Raw genomic sequence first — 27,353 nt, forward strand, 5'->3', positions numbered from 1 at the left:
TCTACACATCTTCAACGGTGTTGTGTGGTTAGTCTCATTGTGCTGAAGGTATTCAAGCTTCTTCAAAAAAAAATCCTTGCATGGTTTTGAACAGTTTATCCTGTTACCAGCAAAGAAATCTGTTTATTGACTGCAGAATATTTATTTAAAACAACTTTTGTAACCTGACCAAGCAATGACGTTTTCAGGAACTCAAACCAACTCACACTTTTTTATAAGAAATCTTATTTTATTTACTCAACAAACAATGCAACATGTAGGATTATATCATCTGAATATCAGATACATTTTTATGATTTCACAACCATCTGTTGCTTTTTCATAAAGGGTTAAAGTACACTAATGGAGTACAGTATAATTTAGGTTATATATAAGATATATACAAAAAATCATCAGAGGAAACGGGGTAAATTGAAACTCATCCCAATGTGGTAGAGAGGCATTATAGCGGAATATTGCCAGGAAATATCATAAAGGCCCCCATGAGATTGTCAGTAGGTCCTGGACGTATCGTGTTTATATTCTCCAATGTGACGAAAATCTTATCTCCACTCTGCAGGTGGAAGATCCCAGCCAGAAAACTGCTCCACAGATCCTCTCCCCCTGAAGCCTTATCACCGCAACAACTCTGCGTCCGGCAGCGGACACTGGGAGAAAAAGGCCTGAGATGTCAGAAAGTAAACTCACTGCAACATAATAAAAACAGCACTGATTTCAGCCCACCCTTTAAATACACACACAACAAAGCAACATTCTGGTTGCACTACGGTGAGCAGTTGTGAGCACATGTGCTCCAACAGAGGAAGGAAGTAAGGAGTGGTGACACCGACTAACCTTTTTGAACTCATAAGTTCTATAGGTTTGTCGTAGGCGACGATCTTCTTCATGACCTTGTGCTGGATAAGTGAACAAGACTTCTCTGCGGCACGCAAGGTCAGTTTGGAGTAGAGGTGGTAGTAACCTCCCTGCTCCACCAACAACAGGCCATTGTTGTAGCCCATGTTGTGGGTGACGGTCTCGGCGACGTTGTTTTCCCACAGCACCGTGTTGTTCTGGCCTGAAGGTTTGATGGCGCCTGGGATTGAGATGAGATGGAAGAGAGAATAGACTTGTTGTGAAAAAAAGTATTCAGGTCAAATTGAGTATTTTGGTGTGAGTGGTGAGCAGGCTCTAACCTATCAGTTGAGCAAAGGGCCTGTTTTGGATCAGATCCAGATGTGGTGGCACTGTTGGAATCTCATTGGTGTCTGTTCGAGAAAGCAGAGTCAGACCATCCGATCAATCGATGTGGAAACTTCACATGAATTTCCATAATAAGTTTAGCAAGTTCTAAAAAATGTACTGCAGACATCGTATATTTACCATTTCATCACAATAAATCAGGAAAACAAAGTAACTAAATACCTTTAGTTTCGACGTTACTCATTATGGGGCCACCCTGAAACAGTCAGAAAAAAGTGTTACACCGGAAAACACCAGCACAGATCTGGCAGCAAAACGGTGTTAACACCTGAGTCAAACTCCCCCCTTACCTGTAGGCCAGATGTTTGGGGTTGGGACAGATTCTGGCAGACAGGATGGTATTTCGAGACCTGAAGGGTGAGGAAGTTAAAGAGAGTATGAGTCTTACGGAATGAACACAATCTGTGTGTGTTTTAAAGCAATATGTCACAAGCTCAACAGTACGTGAGGACAGGAAGTGTCCTTAAGGAACCCAATATAAAAGTACACGCATAATGGCGTATTGTCATTTGACCCCAAAAACCTCCATGCCCTTATTATTATTCATTTTTTTTATCAAGGGTGTTTATTGGTTTCACAAGAGCATTGTTTTTTTAATCTAGTCATTTACAGTAATGCTGTAATAAAGGATTTTAATGCCTCACCTTTCATGTGAAATAAACTAAACATTAATGCAAAATACTGTCTGTCTGGGTTATGAGCTGTTTAAAGATGCGGCGGATGGTTACAGGCAATTTGGGGATTTTCTTTCTAGATAACATGCATATTGTATGACGATATTATAGACAGGTGTGTGAGAAAACAACATTATGAAACTATCTTCGAAAAGGGAAGTTATGTGGGTTTGTACTTGAGGGAGAAAAGAACGGGAAGTAGAACTGGAGAAAGAGTTTTCATTATACACATTATACACATCATTATAGACCTTTAACTAAAAGACCAAATGACGACTCACGCACGAAGCGCTCAGCTGTCCAGAGTAGTGTCAGTTTCTGGTTATGACGTTGGGGAACATGTTTGAGAATAGGAACTTCCATGTGCTCCAAACAGAGAGGCTTTTTTCCCCTCACTCTCACAATCCACTTGCACACAAACATCAGCCTCACCTCCATTGTTTTGTAGAGTCGGTAGATGAAGCATCCCTCGACAATAAGTCCCAACATGGTGACTCCCACCAGCAGCAGAAGACAATTTTGGCCTGGTCTTGCCCATCTAGACGCCTTCTCCCTGGGCATGGAGATGTAGCTTGGTTGTGCGTCCACCACAAACACCTGGGGGCAATTACCCACGCCGCCCTCTGCCATCCCACCTGACTAGACTCAACCAGGGCGTTAGGGCTGTAGGTCTGATGCGCCGAGAAAGAGAAAAAAAAAACCCCACAGGGTTGAAAGTCGGTAAAGCAACGAAACTGGGAACGGAGAGGCGTTTAAAACAGAAAGACACAAACAGGCAAAGAGAGACATGAGATATGAAAGCACGGCTTCAAGCACCCAATACAACGCAACCAGCCTCTGGGAAACAGAGTGATTTCTTCATAGCTCGACTACCGATGCCGGCACATGAGAAAGAGACATTTTCAACACGTCCAATAGATCAAAAAGACATTTCCTATCTTACACTATGTGTTTTTTTCAGTCAGAGATTACCTTGGGTTTCAATGTGCAATGGTTGTTTCTACACAGCTCAGTCAACCATCCAGCAGCACAGGGCGGTTTTCACACAAGCCCCTGAAAGTCCTCAGGGATATAAAATGCAAAAATCTTAAAATACATGTTAACGTTTAAAGCATAAATGTGTATCATGACTAAAGATGACTCACCTTCTGAGAAGAAGAAAATTGTTCGTCTGCACCGCCGGCACTGAGCTCCCTGACCTCTTGCGTTTGCTTGCCTGCTGCCAACTATCACTAATATTACTTTTGAAGCAAGCTAATGTGAGCAGGAAATGAAGATGACGGAGAGAAAGTGTGACAGAGAGAGAGAGAGAGCGAGAGAGAGTAATGTGCATGAGAATGAGCGACACGCAACACTTCCCACCAATTTAGTTATCGTTACCAAGCGGACACTTCCTTCTCTCACTTTTCAGTTACCCACTCGCTCCGTGTCATGCTGTCTTGAGCACTTTCGGTTTGTCAGTCTCGGTTTGTCTGAAGCCACTCGGTTTGTCACTTGCGTGATGTCTTTGATTCAGTGGAGGATGTGGAGTTTAGTGGGGTCAAGTTTTTAAAATTCAAACCCATGTACATCTGACCTACATCACCATGCAGTCCCACCAGTTTGCTTTTGAGTGCAGCAGAGCATTCGCTCAGGCTTTCTCACGTATTCATGAGACGATGCTTTGAGAGACACGTGTCATTTTTCAGAGCAAGTTTTTGGTCCCTCTCGTTCCTGATGAGCAACGTTCTTCTGATTGAAGATGACTAATGTGTTGGTGTAGTTTGTAGTGTGAAGCAAACTAAAGCCGTGCAAGTGCAAGACCTCATGTGGCAACACCTTCTTTTTCTTGTTTACGGCCACTGCGTTTTAAAGTTGCTTCACTTCTTACGCTTCCCTTTTTCCCCTCATATATTTTTTTATCACGGGTGATTCACTACAGAGCAGAAGTGCAAAGATGTCTGAAATCTTTGTTGGTTATTGAATATTTTTCTTTCTTATTGTTATTTCTTCTTATTTCTTTGCATACCTCAAAAGTATTGTAATAAAATGCTTTCATATCTCTCTCTTTTTCTTCTTCAGATGTGCTGAATGCCTTTGATATTGCGTGTTTTCCTCCATTTCTCTGTAAAAAAGATTTAATTAAGTATTTAACTTTAATTATTCAGGCTTTGTTGAGAGAGAAACTCACCACCATTTTTTCCCTTTGTTGTATAGGAGGGGGCAGTTTGACGTGACAGACTTCACATGTTGAAACTACACTACACATTCTTTGACTCACTTTCTACCCACAATGACACAAAATCACACACTGCGTTCAGGGAAGTTAAAGACTTTCTGGGAGGACAGACGGAAGTCCACAGACGGGGTCGCCAGCTGTTGTAGCTGCTTGTTAAATGCAGTTATTGAGAGTGAGAGATGGACTTGGACTTGTGTGGAACTCATTACATAAATTATAGACCAAATAATACATCAAATGGAGACTCCTGGGAAAAAAACTCTTCTAATTATTATTATTTTTTATTGCCTCACTTTTATAGCACATGTTGAATAATGATCTATTTACTATTTGTGCCAAACCACATTTACTGAAACATTTCTTTCTCTGTTGCGCATTCATATTCATATTCACAAGAATGTGTTTTTTTGTTGGTGCCACCTGGTCTGAACCTGCAGTGAGGGAGCTGCTTCAGCACCATGAAGCAGCACAGTGATAAATTCATTACATTTAAGGGCCCATGAAAGACTTTAAAGTGAAAAAAACAGGCACAACACCAAGACAGTGGCTGTATTTGGATCACCTAAATTATATGAAGCTATTACTAACGTCACACCATACACCGCCTGTGCGCTCAGCCGCTGATGATGCCTCTGTGTTCTTACAGCGTAAAAAGAAATCCATCAATCGAAAAAGGAAACGCTTGCATCACATTCACTCAGATGACTGGGTGGGCGGTAAACAATGACACATATTAATAATAACAGTGAATAAATCCAGAACTGTCCACAACAAATGTCATCGCTGCATTGTCAAACTAGTCGTATGTGTGCCTAATTATTTTGGACAATAACGCTGATTGTCATTCTCAGAAGGACAAACCCACATATCTGTTGTCTGACATTCATTCAGTCAGTGTAGTTTTAGTTATTCAAAAGGTCAACAGTCAAATCCGGTCAGTTCATTGTATTGATTTACAGGATGCTCACTCGTAAGCCCACAGTGTTGTCCCACTCACACTATACCATGGACATATTGAGGTAATCCCTTGACCAGTTCTGCCCTGCTAGTGATGATGAACATGATCTGTAATGGATCCCTAATAAATGGAGCGGAACAGGGCCACCTGTAAGTGTGTGACACAGGAAACATTAAAACGCTTACGAGTGGTTGCATTCATACATAGTATGTGTCTGGGGAATAAATGAAGAAGGGACTGAAAGTTACAAAGTAACGCATTACTGTAATTCCACTACTTTTAGCGGTAACGAGCATGTAAAGAAGTATTTTTTTAAATAAATTAACGCAGTTACAATTGAAATGAGTTCGTTACTCGCGTTACTCTCTTTTGTGGCGCGAAGCGGAGGGCCGGCAAATAGTAAGTAAATAGCTGCCTGTCAGCACAAAATAGTTGTGGCCACCAAACGTTGTGTGTCACAGAATAGTCGCCGTACGTGCATGTAAACAGCATCGCGTCGCTCATGACGAAAGAGCGCAGGCCCGCGGATGCTGCAGGCGCCGCTCCACGCAAACAACCAGGGCTCCACTTTACACGGACTGCAGTGCAGCCGATAAACCGGGCAGAGCTGAATGGATTGATCGCTCGCTATGTTAAAGATGAGATGCATCCTGTCAACTGTCGAGTCAGTTGCCTTCAGGCAAATGCCTGAAACAGTTATTTTGTATTAAGTTAAGTATTAAAAAGGACTTTCGTACTATTGCTTGATTTGAAGGCCTGTTGCTCTGTTGATTACAAAAAATAGGTCTAAAAAATATGTTTATTGTGTTTGACGGTTCAGTACTATTTATATTCATTACATTTAAAAAGCAGAGATAAAAGTAACTTAAAAGTTACTTTCCAGAGTAACTAATTACTTTTGATACACAGTAACTGGTAAGTAATTCAATTACTTTTAAAAGAAGTAACTAGTAACTGTAACTAAATACTCATTTTTAGTAACTTGCCCAACACTGCTTATTTCAGACACACACACACACACACACACACACACACACACACACACACACACACACACACACTATACATCTAGTCTAGAATGAATTAATAGTCATTTAAGTTTAGTTAACATTTTAAATAGTTTTCAACAGCTGCTCCACAAGCACAGCATGTCTAACTGCACAGTGCCAGAATTAGACATGTTTTGGTAACAGCGGTCTGCGTCAACGCGTCACACTGATCTGATCACATAAGCAAGTACTGTAACATGAAGTTCATCACTTCACAGCAGCGGGTCACTTCCTCCCAGGAGCGTCTCTCTCTGCAGCATCTCTACCTGAGATTGGAGGGTTATTGCTACTCTTCCTCATCTGATTGGCCCGCATCATCGTTGCCGTTCCGGGTCCTCCAGCCAATCACAGCAGCGGAAAGTTCTGCTGCGGAAGAGGGATGAGAAGGAGATGGCTGAACTTAGGTAGCCGCGCGTCTGCTGATATCTCCACCATGGACCTTCTCCGGAGGAACGAGCTTCGCGGAGGACGACCGCTCGTCCTCGCGGTGGTGTTCGGCTGGTGTCTCGGGGCCGTTGGCGCTTTCGGACAGAACCTAGACACCGAGTTCACGTTTCTGGTGCCAGCCGGAAGACTCGAGTGTTTCTATCAATCGGCATTAAAGAACGGAACGATGGAGGTCGAGTACCAGGTAGCTGCGCGTGCGCGCCGTGTGTGTGTGTGTGTGTGTGTGTGTGTGTGTGTGTGTGTGTGTGTGTGTGTGTGTGTGTGTGTGTTCGGCGGATATAACCACTCGGTGTGTTCACATTTACGGGCCGACTGCTAAAGGCTAGCGGTTACTAACGTCAGCTAGCTGTTCTCACGCGCCCGGGACTTGTCTTTATATCGCGTTACACTCGCATGACGTTTTCGAACAAGCAGCCGCACACTTCCGGGTGGGGGGGGGGGGGGGGTTGGCTAAATCAAACCACGTCTAATTGAACTATTAGTTAGAGCCTGTTGTGCAAGATTGCAATTGAAATGTCCACTTCCCGAAAACAGACGTCCACGCGGGCTTTATTGTAACAAAACATCTGTACCGGAAATGAGATAACAAACGCGTCGTTCCCAGCTTTCTTACTTCTTTACATTGAGAGCAGCGAGATGCCGACGTCACAGTGAACTGTGTGTGTTCACACTTATTTGGACATTAAAGCTGGTGTGATTCTTAAAAGGATGAATCCACATAAATGATCTTGCATTCAATCAGGCAGTGGTTTTAGTTGAGGTAAACGGACAAATCTGTATGTTTAAAAGACAATGTTCTCCATTAAATGTTCATCACAAGGTTTCAGAGGCTGCGGCTTTCCATTGCTGGTTTCTCTCAGGCGCGGAATATTTTCAGTTTACTATGACCGAGGGTGAAGGAAATGGTTGAATATTCATGTTAGAAATGCCAAAATCAGGGAATTCTGGTCATCTTTTAATTGATCTTCTAACCATATGATCTCCAATTTAGTATAAAATAATTAAAAGACGCGAAGCTAAACAGGAACACGTCGTGTAATGTCAAGTTTTATTGTTAACCCGTGTGTTTGTTTAACAGGCGAGACTTAATCCAAGAGACGACACTACGCCCTCTCTTACATTATAATCTCACTGGGAAATGTTTGTTTAGTGTGTGTGTGTGTGTGTGTGTGTGTGTGTGGGATGTCCTGTTGGGACTTCAACCAAGAGGGTTCAGACTCAGTCAACAAAGGAAATCAAGAAAGTACAATCTCCTCCAGAGAGCCAAACTACAAAGTTGTATAGGTTAGTGGAGCTAAGGTGCCGCCCGGTCCAGGTACAGTCGGTAGACGTGTGTTTTTAGTTTGCGTTGATGTCAGGACCCTCTGATGTCACTGGGGAGCTCATTCCACCCTTTAACTGCACTGTACCATCTATTCCGGGCAGATTCATGTCCTACTCCTGTCCCTCTGTCTCCACGTACTGTATTTTCCGTCTTCATCTTCTCTCACTGTTTAATAAAGACAAAACACCCATAAAGTCAACTTCAAGAAAGAGTAAAAGAAAGTTATTAGTTTTGGAATATCATCACCTGGTTTGCTGAGTTTGTCTTTGTGTGAGCACATCCAGGTGATAGCGGGTGCCGGTATGGACGTCGACTTCACCATCACGTCTCCAGATGACGTTCAGCTCATCGCAGAGTCTCGCCGCTCAGACGGAGTCCATGTGTTAGTGCTGCAGGCCGTGGTCATATTTCACATTACTGAGCCGGCGGTTTTGGAGCTCTCGCTTTATGTTTGACATCATCTTTGTTCCAGCGTGGAGCCCACCGTGGAGGGAGACTATCAGATCTGCTTTGACAACAGCTTCAGTCGCTTCTCAGAGAAGATGGTGTTCTTTGAGATCATCATCGAGGGTCAAGGAGGAGATGTGGGGGGAGATGAAGAGTGGCCGGGATTGGTGGAGCCTGATGGAAGTCTTCTGGAGTACAAGCTGGACGACATTCGGGTGAGACGGTGGTTTGGGGTGTTGAAGGGAGTCTAGTTCTCTATGCAGTGGACCTCTGAATACAACACAGCTGCTGCATATATACTCAAATAATGTTTGCACAACATCCAGGGATTACTATGAAAATGGTTATAAACGCCTTGTTGTTGCTCCTGTAGTTCTGTTCTTTGGACCAAAAGCTATTAAATATAGCGTTGGTGTTCTACGAATAAGGCCAGCATTATTCTGTATGTTTCCTATTGCCAGCAAATCCCATGAGAACGCCACAATCAACTAATCCAACAAACACATATTGTCCATTCGTCTAAAAGCTTCATCTATCTTATTCCTCTGTTGCCCAGATCCTATTAAAGCGTTTAAACGTTGTTCTGCGTGACAAGTTCCTACAGAATAACAAACGTACACACTGCATTTTGTTTTGAGTCAACCCAACAAACACTGTGCTGTTGCTGTAAATGCTCGGAGCGTTTATTAATCCGCGCCTAAAATTGCCTCCAACGAATGCGCTATTCACTCAATCAATTAAGTAATTTAGCCGCTGATCTTCGTGAAACAATGTATCAGTTCAGTGAGAACAAATTTAAGCTGAGGCCGAGTGCCACAGACGGACTGGGGAAGTGAGAAAGTATTGAATGACGCAGTTGTGGCTTTGACCTCATGGTGAGATCTGCTGACTAAATGTAAAATCTAATTAACCTTGAGTTCATATTTTTCTACTAGTGGACTCCGTTCTGCTCACACGAGCTGGAAACACGGGCAACTCTGGTGCTCAGATTGGCAAAACCACAGTGGTGGTTTGGTCCACGGTGACCCGACGTTATGATTCAACACTCAATCAGAACCAGCTGAGAGGATAAACACGTCTGCTAGATCCGACAGGATGTGCCGAGATTGCTTTTAAAAAATTGTTTTCTCTTCTCCCACTTCCCTTTCTCATTACAGCCACTGCTTTGGGTGAAATCCCCTAAATAAAAACCTTCCCTCCCATTCTCCGCAGGAGTCCATGGACTCTCTGCACAAGCGCCTGGAGCGCAGCCACCAGATGCAGACGGTGTTGCGGGCCTTTGAGGCGCGGGACCGAAATCTTCAGGAGGACAACCTGTGGAGGGTCTCGTTCTTTTCCTCTGCCAGCGTGCTGGTGATGCTGTGTGTGGCGCTCACACAGGTAAACAGAGCACGACGCACACGGCGCTCACTTCTTTTTAATCTGCTGCACGCCAACATCATGCCGTTTTTCCTTTTGTGTGTGTGTGTGTGTGTGTGTGTGTGTGTGTGTGTGTGTGTGTGTTCTCCCCCGTCAGGTCTACACCGTACGTAAACTGTTCGACGATAAGCGGAGGGTCTGCACATAGAGAGCAAGAACAAGCTGGTCACCCACTCCGACTGCGCTCGCCCGTTTTTCATTGAGTCTCCTCGAACGCTCATCAGTTTGAATTGATTTTACTTTTAAGAATCCTCTTTTACTTCAGTTAGTGAGCAATAATAAAATGTCATTGAACCATTGAGGGTAGCCAGAGGAGGTTGTTTGGTTTAATTTAGTGCCTTTTTAATGTGAAATCTTACCACAAACCAACAGGAAATGCATTTAAAAAAGGCGCTTCCTGCATAGACAGAACAGTAGCTTGTAGCCTATGTTTGTGAAACTGAGGTGAGGTTTCTATAACATTTATGTTCAAGGGGAAATTATCCTTGCTAAAGGTTAAAGGTCGGTCTACGAGGGATGACAATGTGCAATAGGGTTGTTGGCGTATTTGTTCTTCCTGAAAGTTAAAGATCTCTCCCCCACATTAGCGAGGCGTCCATCTGACGCGGCGTTTACTCGGTTGGGGAGGGTCACTTGGTACTGATTTCTTTTTACGTGTCGGCTCAAGTCCACGCTGACCTGTTGCTCAGTGAGAATCTGGAATCAGAAGGGGGCGATTTTCAGTGTGTGTCAGTACTCTTCCAGACAATTTTGTAGTACGTATGTTTATGTCAGTTCAGATATGCATCAGCATAATTCAGTGAACATACGGATTGTTCGTTGTGTGTTTTGGGGATCTCTGGCTTCTGTTCGGTCTGCTAGATCAAACTTATGTTTCTTCTCATATGTATGTTTGTTTTAACAGAACTTATATGAGGTTCATGCTATTAATGAATGCATTTTTTATACAAGAAGTACTTGGTTTTATGTCTTTGATGAGTAAAAAATGGTACCACAGATTCATCTTTTGAAGTGTGTTCATTTACAATTCACATATTGTGCATGTCACTGTCGCCTTATTGCTCTTATCAGATGTTTCATGATATGCATATGCAGCTTTAAAAATGTGTATTTGATAGACTATTTTTTCTACAGGATTTTTCCTTTACGGAATGAATTACCGCACGTTATTGTTAAAATGTGGTGGTTTTTTTTCCCCGTCGCCTCTTAACGGGAAAGCAATCAGTAGTCTGAGACCAAACGTGTACCAACACACTTTATTTCTGCTGATGTAGATCCCCCCAATGTCTGACCTTAATAATCTATAAAGTAATATTCCAAATACAAGCTCGAAATTATCCGACATTAAGATGAAGTTAAATTACATATTTGATGACTTCATACAAGATCAGCACAAATTAGCTGCACCTGCTGGTGAAAAGTAATATTTGTAAAATCCCTGGATTTGATTAAGTTGCCGTGTTTCACATTGAAGCATTTGTGTTGAAGTGTAAAGAGACGCAGGCTGACCAGAGTTAAATTTATAGGTCATCATATGAATTAACAAATTGTAGTTTCTAGCAATATAAGAAATAATCAATCTTTTGACGGTGCGTTAATTAAATTAACTTTAAGACTTGGAAGAACAAGACTGAATAAAATAGTGAGGAACAGGCGAGCCTATTGCATAGAAGATGATCCAGCCACATTGAGTCATAATCCTACAGCTTCCTCTTCCTTAAAGGTAAAAAAAAAAGCAGAAAAGTATCAACAGCTTCAGAACGAGCATACAGGAAGGACCTGAACGTCTTAAACCAGACTCTTCCAGCTCGTGATGAACGACTCCACCTCGTCTGAGCTTCCTTCACCACTGGTTTGGACGAGATGGTACGTGTGGAGGTCGCCTGTGTTAGAAGAACATGAAAATAATTCTGCGCTCAGCTCGTGTTCTTAAGTGGATCAGCAGCAGGTGACAGAAACCACGGAGATGGAAAAAGGTCTCTGGAGAACTGGAGTAAGATTGCAATCCTTCAGTCTTTCCTGCTCGGCTCTATGAGCACTAACACTGTCTTTTCTGTGTGTTACCATTGGCAACCGCGGTTACCACGGCAACCCACAGCTTCATCATACAGTGTGGAAGGCAGGAGGGGGAGGTCTGTCCGGGCTGCGCACAGAATAGTGAAGCCTTTGTCGCTCTGCATGACTGTCTCCACTCGGCCATCGTGCATGTCAAACAGTCGAGACCGGGACTTTTCTGTGATACTCACCGTACGACGGTCACGTACAGAACACGCACGACATGTTTACCGCCGCGTGCACCGACATCGACCCAATTCATCCACGACAAAACAGACAAAGGCACGGTGGTGCATGACGATCTCGCTTTCTATTCCTTCATTCAGTCCATCACTTAATCCACCTTCAGAAGGCCCTTTTTCCTGCATGAGCCTTTTTGGAATATGGCTTAAGATGATAAGTAATCATATATTTTTATGATCAGGGCACTTGGATAGGTATTTATCTAAGAATGAGCAGTGGTTGGTTGAAACTGTTGGGTGACTCTTTTGTGAATTACGGCATAAGTAATGCACCAAAAGACACCAGTCTAGTGTTTTCCCGTCATCCTCCGTCTCAGAAATATTGAAGCGTACAAATGACATTGGTCTGAATTTAATAGGCTCATTGCAAAGCTTTGAAAATCAACCAACAATGAAGAGAGAAAAGACTGCTTCCTTAATGAGGTGCTTAGTGTGTAAGGTTATTGACACAACGTTAGTACACAACTCAAAAATTACCCTCTAAAATAGTTTTCTTAAAACGATATAAAAGTTATGAATCATTTAAAAGGAACATTTCATTCCGAATGACACAGCAGAAGATGATTCGCTGGTTCATATATAATAATAAAGTCAAAATCAAATGTATCCCTTTTCATAATATTAAATGCAGAAACATTCATCATATTCCATTCCGCAAAAAGCCACCTAAACATTAAGTCTAAAGTACATCTATGTTTCTGAAATGCACAGATTGAAACAGCATAAGATTACATAGTAGGACAACGTTTGTAGGAATATTCATGAATGATGACTATCACTGCTCAGGAGAAATATAAAAGTGTAAACAAAAGGAGGAGATTTCTTTTCATTAAATGTGTGCATTTCTAGTCAAGCAGGGAGGGCTCTGAAGGACGCGCGACAGTCGGTCGGTTGGGAGCAGCCGGAGGTCTTCTGCTGCAAGAAGATAGAGGGGGAGAGGGGGGAGGAGAGAGAGAGAGGGGGGGGGGACATGCAAGGAATAATATCATCAGATAGTCATGCACCAAAGATTCCCAAAACACCAAAAGCCAGAGCTTACAGGACAACCTTCCACCAGCAGCCGTCCCAACAACTCCCATCCACACAAGTCCCAAAGTCCCAAAAGCCATTGCGCGTGTGTGTGTGTGTGTGTGTGTGTGTGTGTGTTTACGACATTTTACCTGGGAATCCCGGGCGGCAGTGCAGGAGGCACGCGGGCCGGCCTGGAAGGGATCAGAGGCGTAACAGCGGAGTTGGGATCGCCGGCGTAGGCCGCTTGGCCCGGTGGTCGCGACGGCACGGGCGGAGCCCCGAATGCCGGTGAGGGGTTGAGAGGGGGTGGAGGGCCCGGGGTGGGCCCCCGCACCCCTGGGGGTCGGCTGGGAGGGGCCGCTGTCGCCGAGGCGGGGCGTGACGCCGGTGGAGGACTGACACAGAGAGACGGAGCGCTTTTGAGTGTATATATAATATATAATTAAGTGATAGAACTCTTGCCAGCTGTCTGGGCTGAATGTGTTTCTGTGCATCTCCACTGCAGCTTGACTGATTCTAGATATTCCAGGTTGATGGTGCATATGTTTTTCACATAAACCCACGACGGCAATCTTTATTACTCCTTTTACCAGGATGTATAACGATCAGGACACGGTGCAGTAGAAAGAGCAACAGTGCCCTCGTGTGGCCAAAGTATGTAACGCTGGATCTGTTTCTGCTTCTAAATGATCTCAAACCGAGTTTTGCAAGTCTGCACTCTGGCGTGTTTCCACGGATACCGAGATATCTGCAGCATGCTATTGACGGCCAATGTATTGGTGTCGAAATAATGTTTGTCACCTTGGGTCCTTGGCAATCCAGTGGTCGTCTACTGGTGGAGGCACCGGAGTAGAAATAGTGGTGGTGGTGATGTCTCCTATGAGGACCAGCGCCTCTTTCAATGCGTGATACATCCTCAGCATCTCATCTCTCCTCTGAGCCTGCTCTGGAGACTCCTCCATCAAACTGCCCTGGTCCCCGGCCGAGTACAGGTAGGCCAGCAGCTCGGAGTGGATGAAGTCCTTCGCCTGGACGTAAAAGACAAAAAAGGGAGGTTAATATCGCTAGAATGCAGGACGAGAAAGAGGGGCCGATGAACAACCTTTATGTCTCATACCGCTCTCGCTCTACAGTGTGATTGGGTTTAAAGTGTGAGCAACACGTACGCTGTTGATCATGAGGTGCATGATGGTCTTGGGCATGAGGTCTCTGATGGACTTGTTGACGATGCCGATGTACGAGTCCACCAGGTTGCGAATGGTCTCCACCTGCCGCTCCAGCTGCGGGTCCATGGACACGGTGTCGCTAGGATTCATCGCATCTTCGCTCTCAGGCTGGAGGAGACCAAGACAAGGGAATGAAACGTGAGCGATGCAGAGAGGTTTCGTACTGCGTGATCCCTTCAAAGCTCTTCAAATGTATTTTCTCCCCCAGACTTTCTCTATTCTTCTTGTCCACAGTCATGCAGACACAGTTTGAGCCTCATTGTGCCACATTCACTCTACACCAGCATTTTTTGGATCACGAGTAACTGGTTGTGGGAACACGTAGTGCTAAAAACAATTTCGCTCTACAAAGCTACAGATATTTAAATTTAAAGAAATAAAAACACTTACTTAAAACAATACAATTCAGTTTAAAACTCTATTCACAATCTTATCTTATCCAAACACAGCTGATGGATCTATCTGGTAAACATTGGTCACAATGTGCTGCGTATCTCTAAATATCCATATGCCACAAGGAATACCAGAATCCTTTGTAAATACAACTTGTTAACCGCCCGCAGGATATTTAAAGCGTGAATACACTCTGGTGCACCTGGTCTTTCTCCGGATAAACACCAGCTCTGAGGAACGAAGCCTTCCAGCTGTCAACATCCTCCTGAGTGTCACACGCCAGCTCAATCTGACGCAGGTCTTTATAGACATTTCTGCAAAACACAAACACGCGTGTTAACCAAACAGCAGAACAGACAAACTCCGTAAACATGATTGTTAGAGGGTCACATCATCCGCACCTCTGCTCAGTATTAAAGATGGCGAAGACGTGCTTGCTGGACATGAAGCCCTTCTCCACATCTCTCAGTTTCAGGTTGTCGAGAGGCAGCATGTACTTCTTCTCTTTCTCCTGACAGAGAAACGGTGATGCAGATGTAAAAGGAAGACCAGCAAACAAACTACCAACTCACCAGAGCAACTTCAAGTGAGTAAAACCAGTAAGGTCGGGAGACACATGATGACTAAAGTTTCACGTCGTATCTTAAATAACTTGTGACAGCTCCGTAGATGCTGGCTACTTAAAAGGTAGGATGGGAGCCACGTTTTATTAATGCACATCACTGATTCAGCTTCTTTCCTTCTCTCCATTTTTTGTGCTTTCTCGCCTCACAGGTTTCCATGGATCATGGTTCTATCTGGACTCTGTTCCTGCCTCCTGCCGTGGCCCTGCTGACTCCTCCTGCCGCCATCATCATCATCTTAAATAGTAATCACATTACTATTACCGTCATAGGAATTGAATGTATTGTACATATTTTACATTGTTTATTCTGTACACATGACATCCATTGTAGTCCGTCCACCCCGGGAGAAGGATCCTCCTCTGACGTCCTCCCTAAGGTTCCTTCCCCACGGAAAGGTTTTCATTTTTGGATGTGTGGATGTGTGGATGTGAGGGTTTCGGGACAGAGGATGTCGCATGTGTACAGACTGTAAAGCCCTCTGAGGCAAATTTGTAATTAGTGATTTTGTGGTATATAAAATAAAATGAATTGACTTGAATGGAATTGAATTATATCAATAACTCCCCTTAAGCCCCCATAACTCTCTCTCACATAAAATAAGGCGAGTAAACTCTACGTTTCCGACATTTCCTGTCGCGTAAGCAGCCTTACCTCCTCATCTTTGTACCAGGAGAGAGACTCGGCAGTCAGAACAAACCAGTAGTCCTTGGACCCCCCCTTCATGATACTTATGTTGATAGTGAGCCAGCCTCTGCGGATCACCTGCATGTGAGAGCACAACAGTTGAAGAAACTACACACCACACAAGAGGAATAAAGCACGTCTGCAGGAAGCAAACAGAACACTAGAAACACACGAAAGACTAAACACACGCGTGTACATTGACATTCATGTGAACCATGTACAGAACCGCAGCCGTGCATGAGCAGCAGTATCGTTCATAAAGAGGAGCAGTCAGATCAATCCATGAATACACCACAAACACAGAAGGTGGAAATGAACAACGAGAGGCTCAAATAAGAATCACCTTCTCTGCATCGCACTCGCTGTCAGACTGACGGACAACAAGACAAAGCCAACAGACACACATGGATGGTGAGGGGCTTAAGTAACCAATGGCATTTACTTTTGTCACTGTACATTCACGATTGTCTTGTGCGTACTTGCAGTCCTACCTTTGGAGTACTCTTAAAACGTGTCGTTTCTACCTTTTAACTATTGTGCCCCACATTCAGAGTTGCATCCGTTACACTTAAAAGCAAAAGTCACTTGGAGAAAAAGTCCAGATAAGGAGGTGGATCGATCATCGGCTGCAGCAGAGCAGGAGCTGCAGGTGTGTGTGTGTGTGTGTATGTGTGTGTGTGTGTGGCCGCAGCTTGTGTTTTACTTTGTCACCCACGCAGGTTATTTGACAGGTATGGATTACAAGACAGGCTACTTTTGTTCAACTATATCCTACACGTGATAAAAACAACAGAGGAAAATCCTTCCGGCCCATTTGCTGCACGACAAACTGAAAACTGGAAGAAAAGTCGGCCATCTTGGAACATGGTGTCCGATTGTGATGATACATCCTCGAGGGAAATGCTTTCACTTCATCAGCCCAAATCCAGTTCCTCAACATGGCCTGAGTGCCCAAAGGGGACGTGTCAGGTGGAGGTGCAGAGGGTACTTACAAGAATCCCTCCCTGGGCCCCAAAAAAAGGAATCAGGAACAGGGGAGGAGGAAGAGGAATAAAGAGAAAAGACAACAGGGAGCACAGACAAGAGTGTGTAAATGAGAAGCAACAAAAGGACAACAATGAACGGAGAGACAGGCTGAGACATACGTAGGAAGAAGGAGAAGAAGAAATGAAAGCAGGAGGAAGCAGCTGATCCGAGGCTTTATTTGGCGTGTGTGTGGAAGCTACCTGATTGGGCATGACTCTCTTCTTGGTGGCGTTAGCAGCAGTCCTTTGCTGAGCACTGCAGGACAAAGATAACACAAACACAATAACACAAACCCTGCTGTAACATCCGAGGACAAAGGGATGGCCCAACATACGCACATGTTTCATTTAGATATTTCTGACTGTTACCAAGCGCAACAACTAATGATTATTGCTTTTTCATTATCATCCTCTAGTTTGGTCCACGTGATTACAGACATGGAGATAAATGGGCATCATCATTTCTTTCTTTAAAGACCATGATGAAATCATTGGTTTTGCCTGCTCGACAATGCAAATCCCAAAGATATTCAATTTATTGTCACATACTGCATGACAAATTGTATGCGTATACAGTACACGTTATTAACTGATGCATTGCCTGGTTTTTGTACGTTTTTTGAACCCTCCCATTTCAGAAGATAAAACCTGAAAATCTTTGCATGAGAAATAATGATACATTTTCTGTCAACTACCTAATCAATGAATCGCTTACTAGTAGTCTCTGATCCTAACGAAAGTCATTTAGAAGCTTTTTGAGAATCTTACTTTGCAAATCCAATGAAGTCCTCATGATTAGTGTTGATGTAAGAGAGCTCGATGTCAATCAACAGCAGCACCTGAGAGACATATCATCAAACATGTTATGAACACAGAGGTGATACCGATAGGGGCTGCACCTTTCTCTCTCTATCGCACGCGCACACGCACACGCACGCACACACACACACACACACACACACACACACCTACCTGGTCTTTGGTCTTGCTGTCTCTCTCTCTGACGTAGGTGGTGACAATCCTCTCCGTCTCTTCTCTCAGTCGAGGGTACGATCCCAGCTGCCGACCCGCACACAAACACACACACACACACACACACACACACACACACACACACACTGCTGCAGGCACCGCGATTACAGGACACACAACCGTATAGACTTAGGCAGCTACGCCCAACTGCTGACGGCAAAGACACACTATGACACGGGGCATTTAGACACATTAAGACCGAGGAAGCATGCAACAACGGGCTGCACTTCGGCTTGAGATTCCAACTATAGATTCGCTGATCCTAATTAAGAAATTAAAAAAAAAACTGTTAGCATTAGCGTAGCATGCTCTCATGCTGTTAGTGAGTCTCAACAAATCAAGGAGGCAGAGATCAGGGTTAGAGTCTAGGAAGAGGTGAGGGTTTGGTACGGCCTGCTGGGGGTCGGGTCGGGTCGGGTGCTCTTAATGGTGCAGAAACGGGGATATCAGAGGACAAATGTCTTCTTTGACGGGGTGGAAAACAGCCACAGATGAGCCATTTCTAAGCAGCCGTGTTTCCTACTGATGGCAGGGATCTGATTTGATAAGTGGGGCAGGGTTGGGGGGGGGGGGGGGGGGGGGCATTGCTGATTGGGTGAGTGGGTGGACGGGGATCCGGGATTAGAATTCTAGAGGTTGTGTGCTGAGTGAAGCCCTTAAGCAGGTGAGGGGGGGACGATGAACAATAAAAGACGGTGACAAGTTAGTTGATTAAATCTTTGTGAGCCCCCTTTCCCGTCCTACTGCTCCCCATCGCTCACATTCCTGTCTCCCCTTAACTCTCTTCCTGTATTAATTTGTCGCTCCGCTGCTCCTGTTTACCTTTTCCGTGCACTTCCTGATCAGGGTGACAAGCTCGGTGACGACGAGGTCGACACATTTCAGACAGGGGTCTTTCAGCTTAATGATCTGCTTTTTCACTATGGCCTCAAACGCCAGGTCGGGGGTGAACAGGCCTGTCCTGTGGTGAGCATCATGGGAGTTGGAGGTTTAATGTCAGGTGAAGGAGCAGGCGGTGTGCCATGATGAGGGAAAAGGGAACAAAATAAAAGCCCAGGTGGGATGCAAGAGTTCGGGGGGGGAAAAAAATAGAAAGTTTCAAAAAAGGAAAAGGAATGATGGAGATAATGGAGATTGAGGAAAACGGGGAAAAAACAGGTATTCAGTTAGTTCTACTTAATGTTCACGACAGAAACAAGCTGCAGGTGTTTATCACATTTTTGTCAGGCTACCGCTTATGCACCACGTTAGCAAGAATAAAATACCTCAACAGCTATTGAATGGATTCCCAGAGCATTTGTTACAGCGCCACCACCTGGTCAGAACCTGAACCCACCCAATACTTGACTTTGATGGCCGAAATGGTTAGTGTGCTAACATGAGGTGGGCCTGATAAACGTTATACCCGGTAACGGTCAGCACGCTGATCTTAGCACGGCGCTCAAAGCACCGCTGTGCATGCCAGTAGTTTGGTTTCGGCTGAAGCCTCAAAACAAGCCTGCAACTTGTTTTGTAATGAACCTGTACAGTGACACGTAGACGCCTGTTTCTAACCACACAGCCTCTCAGAAACACCACTCCAGTGCACTGCAGTACATTCCAGTGCATCCACTGAAGGCCATGCGAGTGAAATTCAAAGCAGGAATTTCAAACTCAACTTCCTTTTAAATTCTTACACTTTTTTTTTTTATTCCAAAAAAGGCCAAATTGAAAAACTAAAAAGCACATGACTGAAAAAGTAGAAGGGCTGCTTTTTGGCAGGTCTCTGTGGTGTGTACGTAGCACAGGTGTGGCAGCCAGGCAAGAGACCATGCAGTGATACCTTATTAGTGCACTGTCTGAATGTGTTGATGAGCTCCTGGATGACCAGGTCGATGCATTTCAGACAGGGCTCTTTCAGCTTAATGATCTGCTTTTTCACTATGGCCTCAAACGCCAAGTCTGGGGTGAACAGGCCTGTCCTAAAGGACATACAGACAAGACAGACGTGGAGACGTGGAGCCAGACAGAAGAGCAGAGAGAGACACACAGGAAGAGGAAGAGACAGACAAACAGATGGAGGAAGACATGAGCAGACACTTACGGATGAGGAACAAAAAAAGGAAAGAAAATAAAGCAAATATTGTAGAAACCCCTAAAGGAGCCGGGGGGACTTAAAAAGATGAAAGAAAACATAGAGACATACAGAAGAGATGGCACACTTAAAGGGTAACTTTGGTACTTTCAACCTGAACCCTATTTCTCATGTTTTTTGTGTCTAAATGACTAGTGGTGACAACCATCTTTACAATTGCTCCCGTATTGGGCGACAGCGCTGCAGACATGTCATCACCCGGGGCAATTTCTCAACATCATTGTACGAAAAGGAACTGAAAGGTCAAGATCTTTGTTTGGAGTGTCAGACTACATCAGGGGTTGGCAAACTATTGGATATGGTGTGCGAGTTAAACATTTTAACAGTGTGCTATAACAACATCCAGGGTAAGGCTTGGTTTAAGACACCACATAGAAATTAGTCTCTCTAACAGATCTGTAATTCTATTCCAAAAACCTACGTCAAAGAATCAATCTGTTGGACGGCTCAGCGAGAACAGGCCGGATCAAGCTAAAGCTTAATGAAGATGACTTGTTTCTCAAGGGTTTCTTTCCATAATGTTGTCGGACACATCGGTTTGCAGACCGTCTTGCATCTGCAGTTCTGTCGCTTTAATTCTGGACCAATTAAAAGAAAAAGACGTGTCCTTTTAACACAAAAACAGGGTCCAGGTGAAACAAAATGAAGTCTGGAAACATACATTAACTACTGAAGACATATTTATGAAGCCGAATGTACACAAACAAACCGGAGAAAAGCTGGCAGACATAAAGACAGCGATAAGATAAACGTGCGCAAAATGTGATGTAACGTTTGCAGGCTTGCCTGACTCCGTGGATGTTCTTGATGGCATAACTGATCTCTCTCCTCAGCTCCTTCTCATCAAACTCCATCTGAGACACGGAGCAAAGGAAATCTGAGACATTGACGAGCATAAACATGGACCAACAGGCATAGTCTGGTGTGTGTTCCCTCTCTTAGCGTTGGATTTACGGTTAGAGGGAATCACCAGTATTTGTAAAGTACTATATATACAAAAACAGAGCACATTATTAACTCACTTATGAGGGACTAAGCCAAAATGTGACTTATAACTAAAGTCAAAACCTGCTGTAACAGCACAACCAGACTGATTATTCAATAAAAGATCATTTCAGTCACCTTCACCAGCTCAAAGGGGAAGCGCTCGTGGAAGATGCGGTTGATCTTTGCTCCACCTGACAAGTTGGAGGTGTCCACCTGATCCCCAGATCCCTCGATGCACTTCTCAAAGTCCACGCCGAACTGCTGCACCATCCTAAAGATTGCAGTGGACAATAGTAGAAGAACATGTGGCACCTTCTTAAAATTGTGCGTCGTTGAGTGGCGTGGCGTGGCGTGTGGTGGCGTGTCGTGGCGTGTCGTGACGTGTCGTGGCGTGGCGTGCATGCACTGACTGGAGCAAGGCCTTGGTCTTGCGTGTGGGGTCGTCAGGGCGGAAGTTCTTGTACTCCTCCACCTCTTTCTCCAGTGACAACACCTGGCTTTGCAGCTTACTGCGTAACCCTGGCAACGTGTCACGAATGTGGTTGGTAAGTTGCTGTAAAGACACAAACATAAGACATTCCCAAAGTTAGCCTCAACAGGCACACATGAGTGTTTTTAAACATCACTTAAGGACAAATATTTATGCTGGGCAGATCTGTGTTTGTATTTTTTATCATGTTCGTTTTACTGAGGAAGCAAAAGTGCGGCTCAAAAAACATCGAAGCCCAATATATCCGGAAATCCACGTTTCTTACCTGGTTGAGCGTTTTCTGCAGGTGTGGTGTGCCCATGCGTTCGGCGATGTGTCTGTACCCCGGGTGGGACAGGAAGAACTTCCTCTCGGCGGCCAAAGCAGCGCGAATGTCCTTCTTTCCATCGATGTCCTTCTGACTGCGGTTCACCACCCCGATGTAACCTAAAGAAAAGGTAGAGGCAAGGCGGATTAGCTTCTAGCTTTCGACTTAGCTGCTCTGTGTTGAGAATTTAAAGTGTGTGTTTGTTTGTGTGTGTTTTGAGGGAGCGGCGGGGGGGTCTTACCTCTGCGGAGCGGCAGTAGTTTATTTTCCAGGATGTCTCGTGCGTCCGTCCCTTCGTCCATCAGGTCCAGCTTGGTGATCACACCAATGGTCCGTAGACCTAAAGACAGGCGTCAGCGAAAATACCACATGTCTTATATTTAAATATCAAACTGAAAGATAATAAAGATAATGTGATGATATTTATGTGGTTAAAATTCTAATAACCCACAGTACAACAGTGTGTCAGCAGTGTTTTTCCATTAAGACGAATATGTATATGCAGGCTCTTTATACAAAGAACAAACTCGCTGAAAAAATGAAGTATTGCGGCGAAAATATGCATGTATTTGGTCTAAGTATTAGTATCAAGTCTGTTTGTCTGATGAAAGTAAGTGTAGTTATTAACCATTATACAGTTACACGCCCGTACTTCTAAAAATATCCTCTGGATTTAATAGAATAAGGTCATTCTAGAAGGTCATTCAATTTAAATACATCTCTGCTATTGTATTCAATACATTTATGCTGCCAGGATGTCTTCTTATAATGCAACTTAATTATTCCATGAAGCAGGTCTTTGCACAGAGGCACATATAAATGGAAAGAAGAGTGATAATGGCTGAAAGGTAATTAGCGTTGTACCTAATTAGAGCCAAGAAAATCAAAAGACATAAAGATGAACTTGAGGCCTCCAGGTCTCACAAGGACCCCTCACCCTGAGGGTCCACCTCCTTGGAGATCTTGAGGGCGTCGGAGTTGGCCAGGTCGGTGTTGGCCGGGGTGACGGCCAGGATCAGACAGCTCTCCTTGGTGATGAACTGCATCAGCATTTCCCTGATCTGGTGCTCGATGTCCACCGGCTGGTCTCCCACGGCAACTTTGGTCATCCCCGGCAGGTCGATCAGGGTCAGGTTCAGCACTGAGGGATGTTGATGGATAGCGATGGTGGAGGAATTAATTATAGGTTGAAAAGTGACATCTAAAAGGCGAAGGTTGCGTGTGTGTGTGTGTGTGTTACCATTGGGAGAGTAAACGCGCAGGTTGATGGGGATGGAGGAGATGCCCTTGTTGGATCCGGTGATCCGGTCGGTCTCTGCTTCGATCTCCAGGCGGACCTCGTCGAAGTCCACAAACTTGCGTCCCTTACAGTGCAGGAACTCGGCATACTCTGGAGTGAGGGCGAGTGATGGATGGGACATGGATGTAGAAAGAGTTGCATTTAAAATAGGGCACAACGAGAGGCGGCACACAAATGTTGAGGGTCAGAGAGTCAGTAATTTCATAAAGCACGTTGTTGTAAATTAGTCTGGATGTTATGGTACATTTTTGAGAAAGTGTGTGTGTGACACATTTATTGTACATTTGGATGGTTATAAGAATGTATGTTGTCTACGTAATGCTGACGATCGTCGTTTCATTAGATGTAACTGAAGAAATTAACGGATTTAAGGGGTAAAAACGCTCCCGTTTGACTCAACTTGCCTACTTTACTGTTGACCAGCTGGAGGATGAGAGGACGGCGCGTGACGATGCCAGATCCTCTGGGCAAGAAGTCCCTGACGGAGAAAATGAGAGAAAAAGTTCAATACAAACAGACAAAATACCACAATATGTCACATGAAATGTTAAACAACATCATCCATCCATCTGCAAACCGCTTCTCCTGCACACACGCTCACACAGGGTCTCCCAGCCCACTACGATAGACGGGGTACAGCCTGGACTGGTCGCCAACAACATCAGGAGAAATCAATCGCACTCGATGTGGTCCCCGATTAAAAATTCAGCGATCGAATACACTTTTAGCAGACAAATATAAACTGGGATGGAAAATCTCATGAGCACTTTGTCTTCATGCCTCCTCATGTCAGAGTCCTGAATGAGTGTCAGCTTCTAACAAGCAAAGAAAACCGGCTCTAAAACGTCTCTGCAGTACATTTGTGCATTATTGATACAAGGAAGAGCTTGACTTACAACCCTGTTCATTATAAATGGTGCAAAGATAAAGAAACGTGTCTCAGTTTCCCTTTTTCATCACACACGTCCATCCCAAAAGAAACGTTCAATCGCGTTGTGACCATTTCCAGGTCAATGACTGCACATCTCTCCAGGCTACGAGGAGAATGTGTCCGTGTCTGTCTGTCCTCCTGCCTCTGTGTTTGCCGGGTCAGCAGCAATGAGTTGAGTCTCAGTGTAAGTTAAGCGGGACACACACACACACACACACACACACACACACACACACACACACACACACACACACACACACACACACACACACACACACACACTATGCCTGTTGTCCACTGCTGACCGAGCAGTCAGGATGTTACACAACAGTGATTCTCATCCTCTTTCCTCATCTCTTCCTGTCAGTTATGAAAGTTCAATAATAGTTTGACCAACAACACTGTTACTCAATTAAATCGTTGTGGTCATTCATTAAAATCACAACCAAACATTCTGTGGCTCATTTTAAAAGAACATTTCAGGCTTTCCAGTGAAAATCGTTGCTTCTATCTAGAGTGGATTGATCTGACTAGTATGACAATTCATCTGCAGCAGTTTTAAGTCATGATTAATTGTTTAGTCAATCAATTCAAAATAGATCTGGTTTCAACATCCTGATTGTGAGATTTGGGGGATTTTCTGTTTTCTCATTGCACACCACAAATATTTCAAAAACAGTCTGGTTATTTTTTAGTCCTAGACTAAAAAAGACTTAAAAATGATCTACAGTATTCACTAAACTAAATGGATAATTATATTTATTATTTCATTAATAATCTTGTGATCCCTCAGATGAATCATGAGACCCATCGACGGGGTCCCTACCCACATGTTGGGCACCAAGAAAAACGGCACTGACTAAATAAAAGAATAAAGTGATCTCTCGTGCAAACGTCACTGGGCTAATTAATAAACACGTAAGCAGCTAAGTAGCCTTCCGCGGGTATCTGGTACCCAGTGTTTCATATACACATGACAGTGCAGCTGGTGACATCACTGATGACCCCAGTGCAAACGCATCAATGCTGCTACTGTCTCCCCGCGGCCACTGCTCGGGACTCGGAGACAAAAGGCTACAGGAAAAGAAGGAGACGTGGCTGGCAAATCAACATTCCCCATCTCTTGAACAACGAGTGAAATCATGTAGACAAGTTGAGGGTCCTCTCCTGTGGCAGATGGAAACACGACGCTGCTACGGATACCTTCAGTAGATTAGGCCTTTTACGGCGGCTTCCTCCCCCTCCCTTTTCCCAACAAACAGATCTTTCCCTGAGGCTTGTTTGAACTGCCAGACGAACCGACTTACTTTCTCTATTGGTTCAAGCGGAGCACAGTGGACTCAACACATGTTATTGGATGGAACAGTTGGTGTATTTTAATTTGTCATCAGATTCGGTCCACACAACTCAAATTCCTTTGCACTCATTCATCAACCTCGAGGAGAAATCCATTAGTAATGCTGGCTGGGACCTCATGAAACCTGCCAATGATCTCTCCGTAGCTCACCTCACCCTCGGAAGTAAAGCAATGACCTGACCTTTGCAACGTGAGGCCCATAAAGACGTGTTTAGTCTCAAAGAGAACCAGCTGGGTCAATGTTTGACAGGATGATCAGCGTCTGAACCGACCGGTGGTGCTGTGGAGTTACGTCAATCTATAAATCTCCCTTTAGACACATTTAAAACCAAGTTCGCCCTTAGTGTTTGTCTCTCAGCCAACAGCTGTTTCCCTTCGCGTATCGTGCGTAAAACCGGATCGTGAGTAGCTCGGCTCCAACAAGGAAAGAATCCGTTAAAAAAAAAAAAAAAAAAGGAATTGGGAGGCGCCGACAAAACACAGCGCGTAAACACAAGTGCTTAGTTGGCGACTTTTACGCAAAAGCTCGGCGCAGATGGTTTGAAAAGAACGACGAGGGCCACACACAACCGTCACAGGAGGAAAAACCAATCACATTCACATCGACACATTGATCCTTAATAGCGCTACAACCTCCCGACGAAGTTCTCCAGCACGGAGCTCTTCCCTGCGCTTTGGCCGCCGACGACCGCTATCTGCGGCAGGTCCAAGTTGCACGTCTGGCCGATGGTGCTGAAGGCGTCTTGGAGTTTGTTGATAAGGGGAATTAGGTCTTCCATCCCCCGGTTTCCCATGGCGGCTCCTCGGTCAGCCCGGCAGGCTCTATGCTGCTTTGCAACCCCCCCCCTCCTCCGGTCAAATAGGAGCTATAAGAGGTCTCTCTCCAAACCTCTCTCCAAAGGTTCCCAGATGTCGCTGCGGTCCGCCGCAGTCTCTGCGGGTTTATTTTCAGCGAAACGCACGTTAGTTCAGAGTTAAGAGTCCCGAGCGCGCTCAGAGCCCCGGCGAGGTCACTTATCTCAACGGTTGCATGATAAAAGTACAAACTGTAAAGCGAAAACTTCTGTCACCATCCGGTCAGGCGACACCCAGCCTCCGCCTCCAGAGGGAGCCCACTCTCCGCTCTCATTGGTCGGCTGGGACGTCTGTCAATGCCTACGCGTCATCATTTTTATAACGCCGTTTCGGGATTGACAAACTAAGAAAATTGACACAACAGATAGTTTATCTGTACCGTTTTTAGTTTTTAGCAGGTGTTTTCGTGAATGAATGATTTGCTATAAGTCGCTTGACCAAAGATAAAACATGAATGTTGAAACCGATTTTTCTTTACCATGTTTCCTTGTAACTGTTCCCAATGCTCCATGGAAATAAGCATGACACATTAAAACGCATCACATAATGATTTAAAAGGTCATGTATCACTGATATTAGTATATCATAATTCTTGTAGTGGACACACATAATATTTTATAATGAAATGTCACCGGTTCATTATATCATAATGTGATTGGAAGATACTACATTAAGATATTCAATCTAGAAGTTACTCAATGTTTGATTTAAGTAAAGTGAAAATACATATTATTATGTGTCAGTTAGAGACAAACAATCGTAAAGTATTCTTTGGTATAATGTGTTATGAAGCATTATTAATATGTACAAATGTATGACTATACAGAGCAATATATATACATACATATATAAATATATTATTTCTGTATAACATCTGGCAAAGTTCCATTCAGTTCAAAGTTCCATAAATGAGCTTCAAA

At 44.3% G+C, this 27,353-nt stretch overlaps 3 protein-coding genes across 9 annotated transcripts; 1 reads left to right on the top strand and 2 right to left on the bottom strand.

Annotated features, from left to right (window-relative positions):
* Positions 1-208: 208 nt before the first annotated feature.
* tnfsf14b (TNF superfamily member 14b) lies at positions 209-3,391 on the bottom strand. Of its 2 annotated transcripts, none has more exons than XM_040185955.2 (8): positions 3,062-3,391; positions 2,889-2,978; positions 2,349-2,587; positions 1,533-1,592; positions 1,405-1,438; positions 1,176-1,247; positions 835-1,075; positions 209-647 (listed from the first exon to the last, which is right to left on the bottom strand). In XM_040185955.2, exons 3-8 carry the CDS (start codon positions 2,544-2,546, stop codon positions 443-445), a joined length of 810 nt encoding a protein of 269 aa, XP_040041889.2. In that variant the 5' UTR covers positions 2,547-2,587; positions 2,889-2,978; positions 3,062-3,391; the 3' UTR covers positions 209-442. The 2 variants fall into 2 exon arrangements, with proteins under 2 accessions (XP_040041889.2, XP_040041890.2); XM_040185956.2 differs by having other exon boundaries at positions 2,889-2,969; positions 3,062-3,320.
* Positions 3,392-5,880: 2,489 nt separating this feature from the next.
* Positions 5,881-10,776, top strand: tmed1b (transmembrane p24 trafficking protein 1b). Its single transcript, XM_040185954.2, has 5 exons — positions 5,881-6,772; positions 8,197-8,294; positions 8,385-8,574; positions 9,572-9,739; positions 9,876-10,776. The coding sequence occupies exons 1-5, from the start codon at positions 6,521-6,523 to the stop codon at positions 9,924-9,926; spliced, it is 759 nt and encodes a 252-aa protein (XP_040041888.1). The 5' UTR covers positions 5,881-6,520; the 3' UTR covers positions 9,927-10,776.
* Positions 10,777-11,020: 244 nt separating this feature from the next.
* Positions 11,021-26,716, bottom strand: dnm2b (dynamin 2b). Of its 6 annotated transcripts, none has more exons than XM_078080408.1 (20): positions 26,212-26,707; positions 23,695-23,768; positions 23,231-23,380; positions 22,928-23,131; positions 22,232-22,330; positions 21,949-22,109; positions 21,604-21,746; positions 21,329-21,464; positions 20,993-21,060; positions 18,895-19,033; positions 18,013-18,099; positions 17,809-17,879; positions 17,242-17,296; positions 15,983-16,093; positions 15,107-15,216; positions 14,908-15,019; positions 14,253-14,420; positions 13,888-14,114; positions 13,236-13,481; positions 11,021-11,661 (listed from the first exon to the last, which is right to left on the bottom strand). In XM_078080408.1, the coding sequence occupies exons 1-20, from the start codon at positions 26,370-26,372 to the stop codon at positions 11,622-11,624; spliced, it is 2,562 nt and encodes an 853-aa protein (XP_077936534.1). In that variant the 5' UTR covers positions 26,373-26,707; the 3' UTR covers positions 11,021-11,621. The 6 variants fall into 6 exon arrangements, with proteins under 6 accessions (XP_077936534.1, XP_077936533.1, XP_040041887.2 ...); XM_078080407.1 differs by lacking the exon at positions 18,895-19,033 and adding an exon at positions 19,895-20,033; XM_040185953.2 differs by lacking the exon at positions 11,021-11,661 and adding an exon at positions 12,125-12,987 and having other exon boundaries at positions 26,212-26,716.
* Positions 26,717-27,353: the final 637 nt, after the last annotated feature.

The sequence above is a fragment of the Gasterosteus aculeatus genome, chromosome 9 (genome assembly GCF_964276395.1).
Source record: "Gasterosteus aculeatus chromosome 9, fGasAcu3.hap1.1, whole genome shotgun sequence".
NCBI lineage: Eukaryota > Metazoa > Chordata > Actinopteri > Perciformes > Gasterosteidae > Gasterosteus > Gasterosteus aculeatus.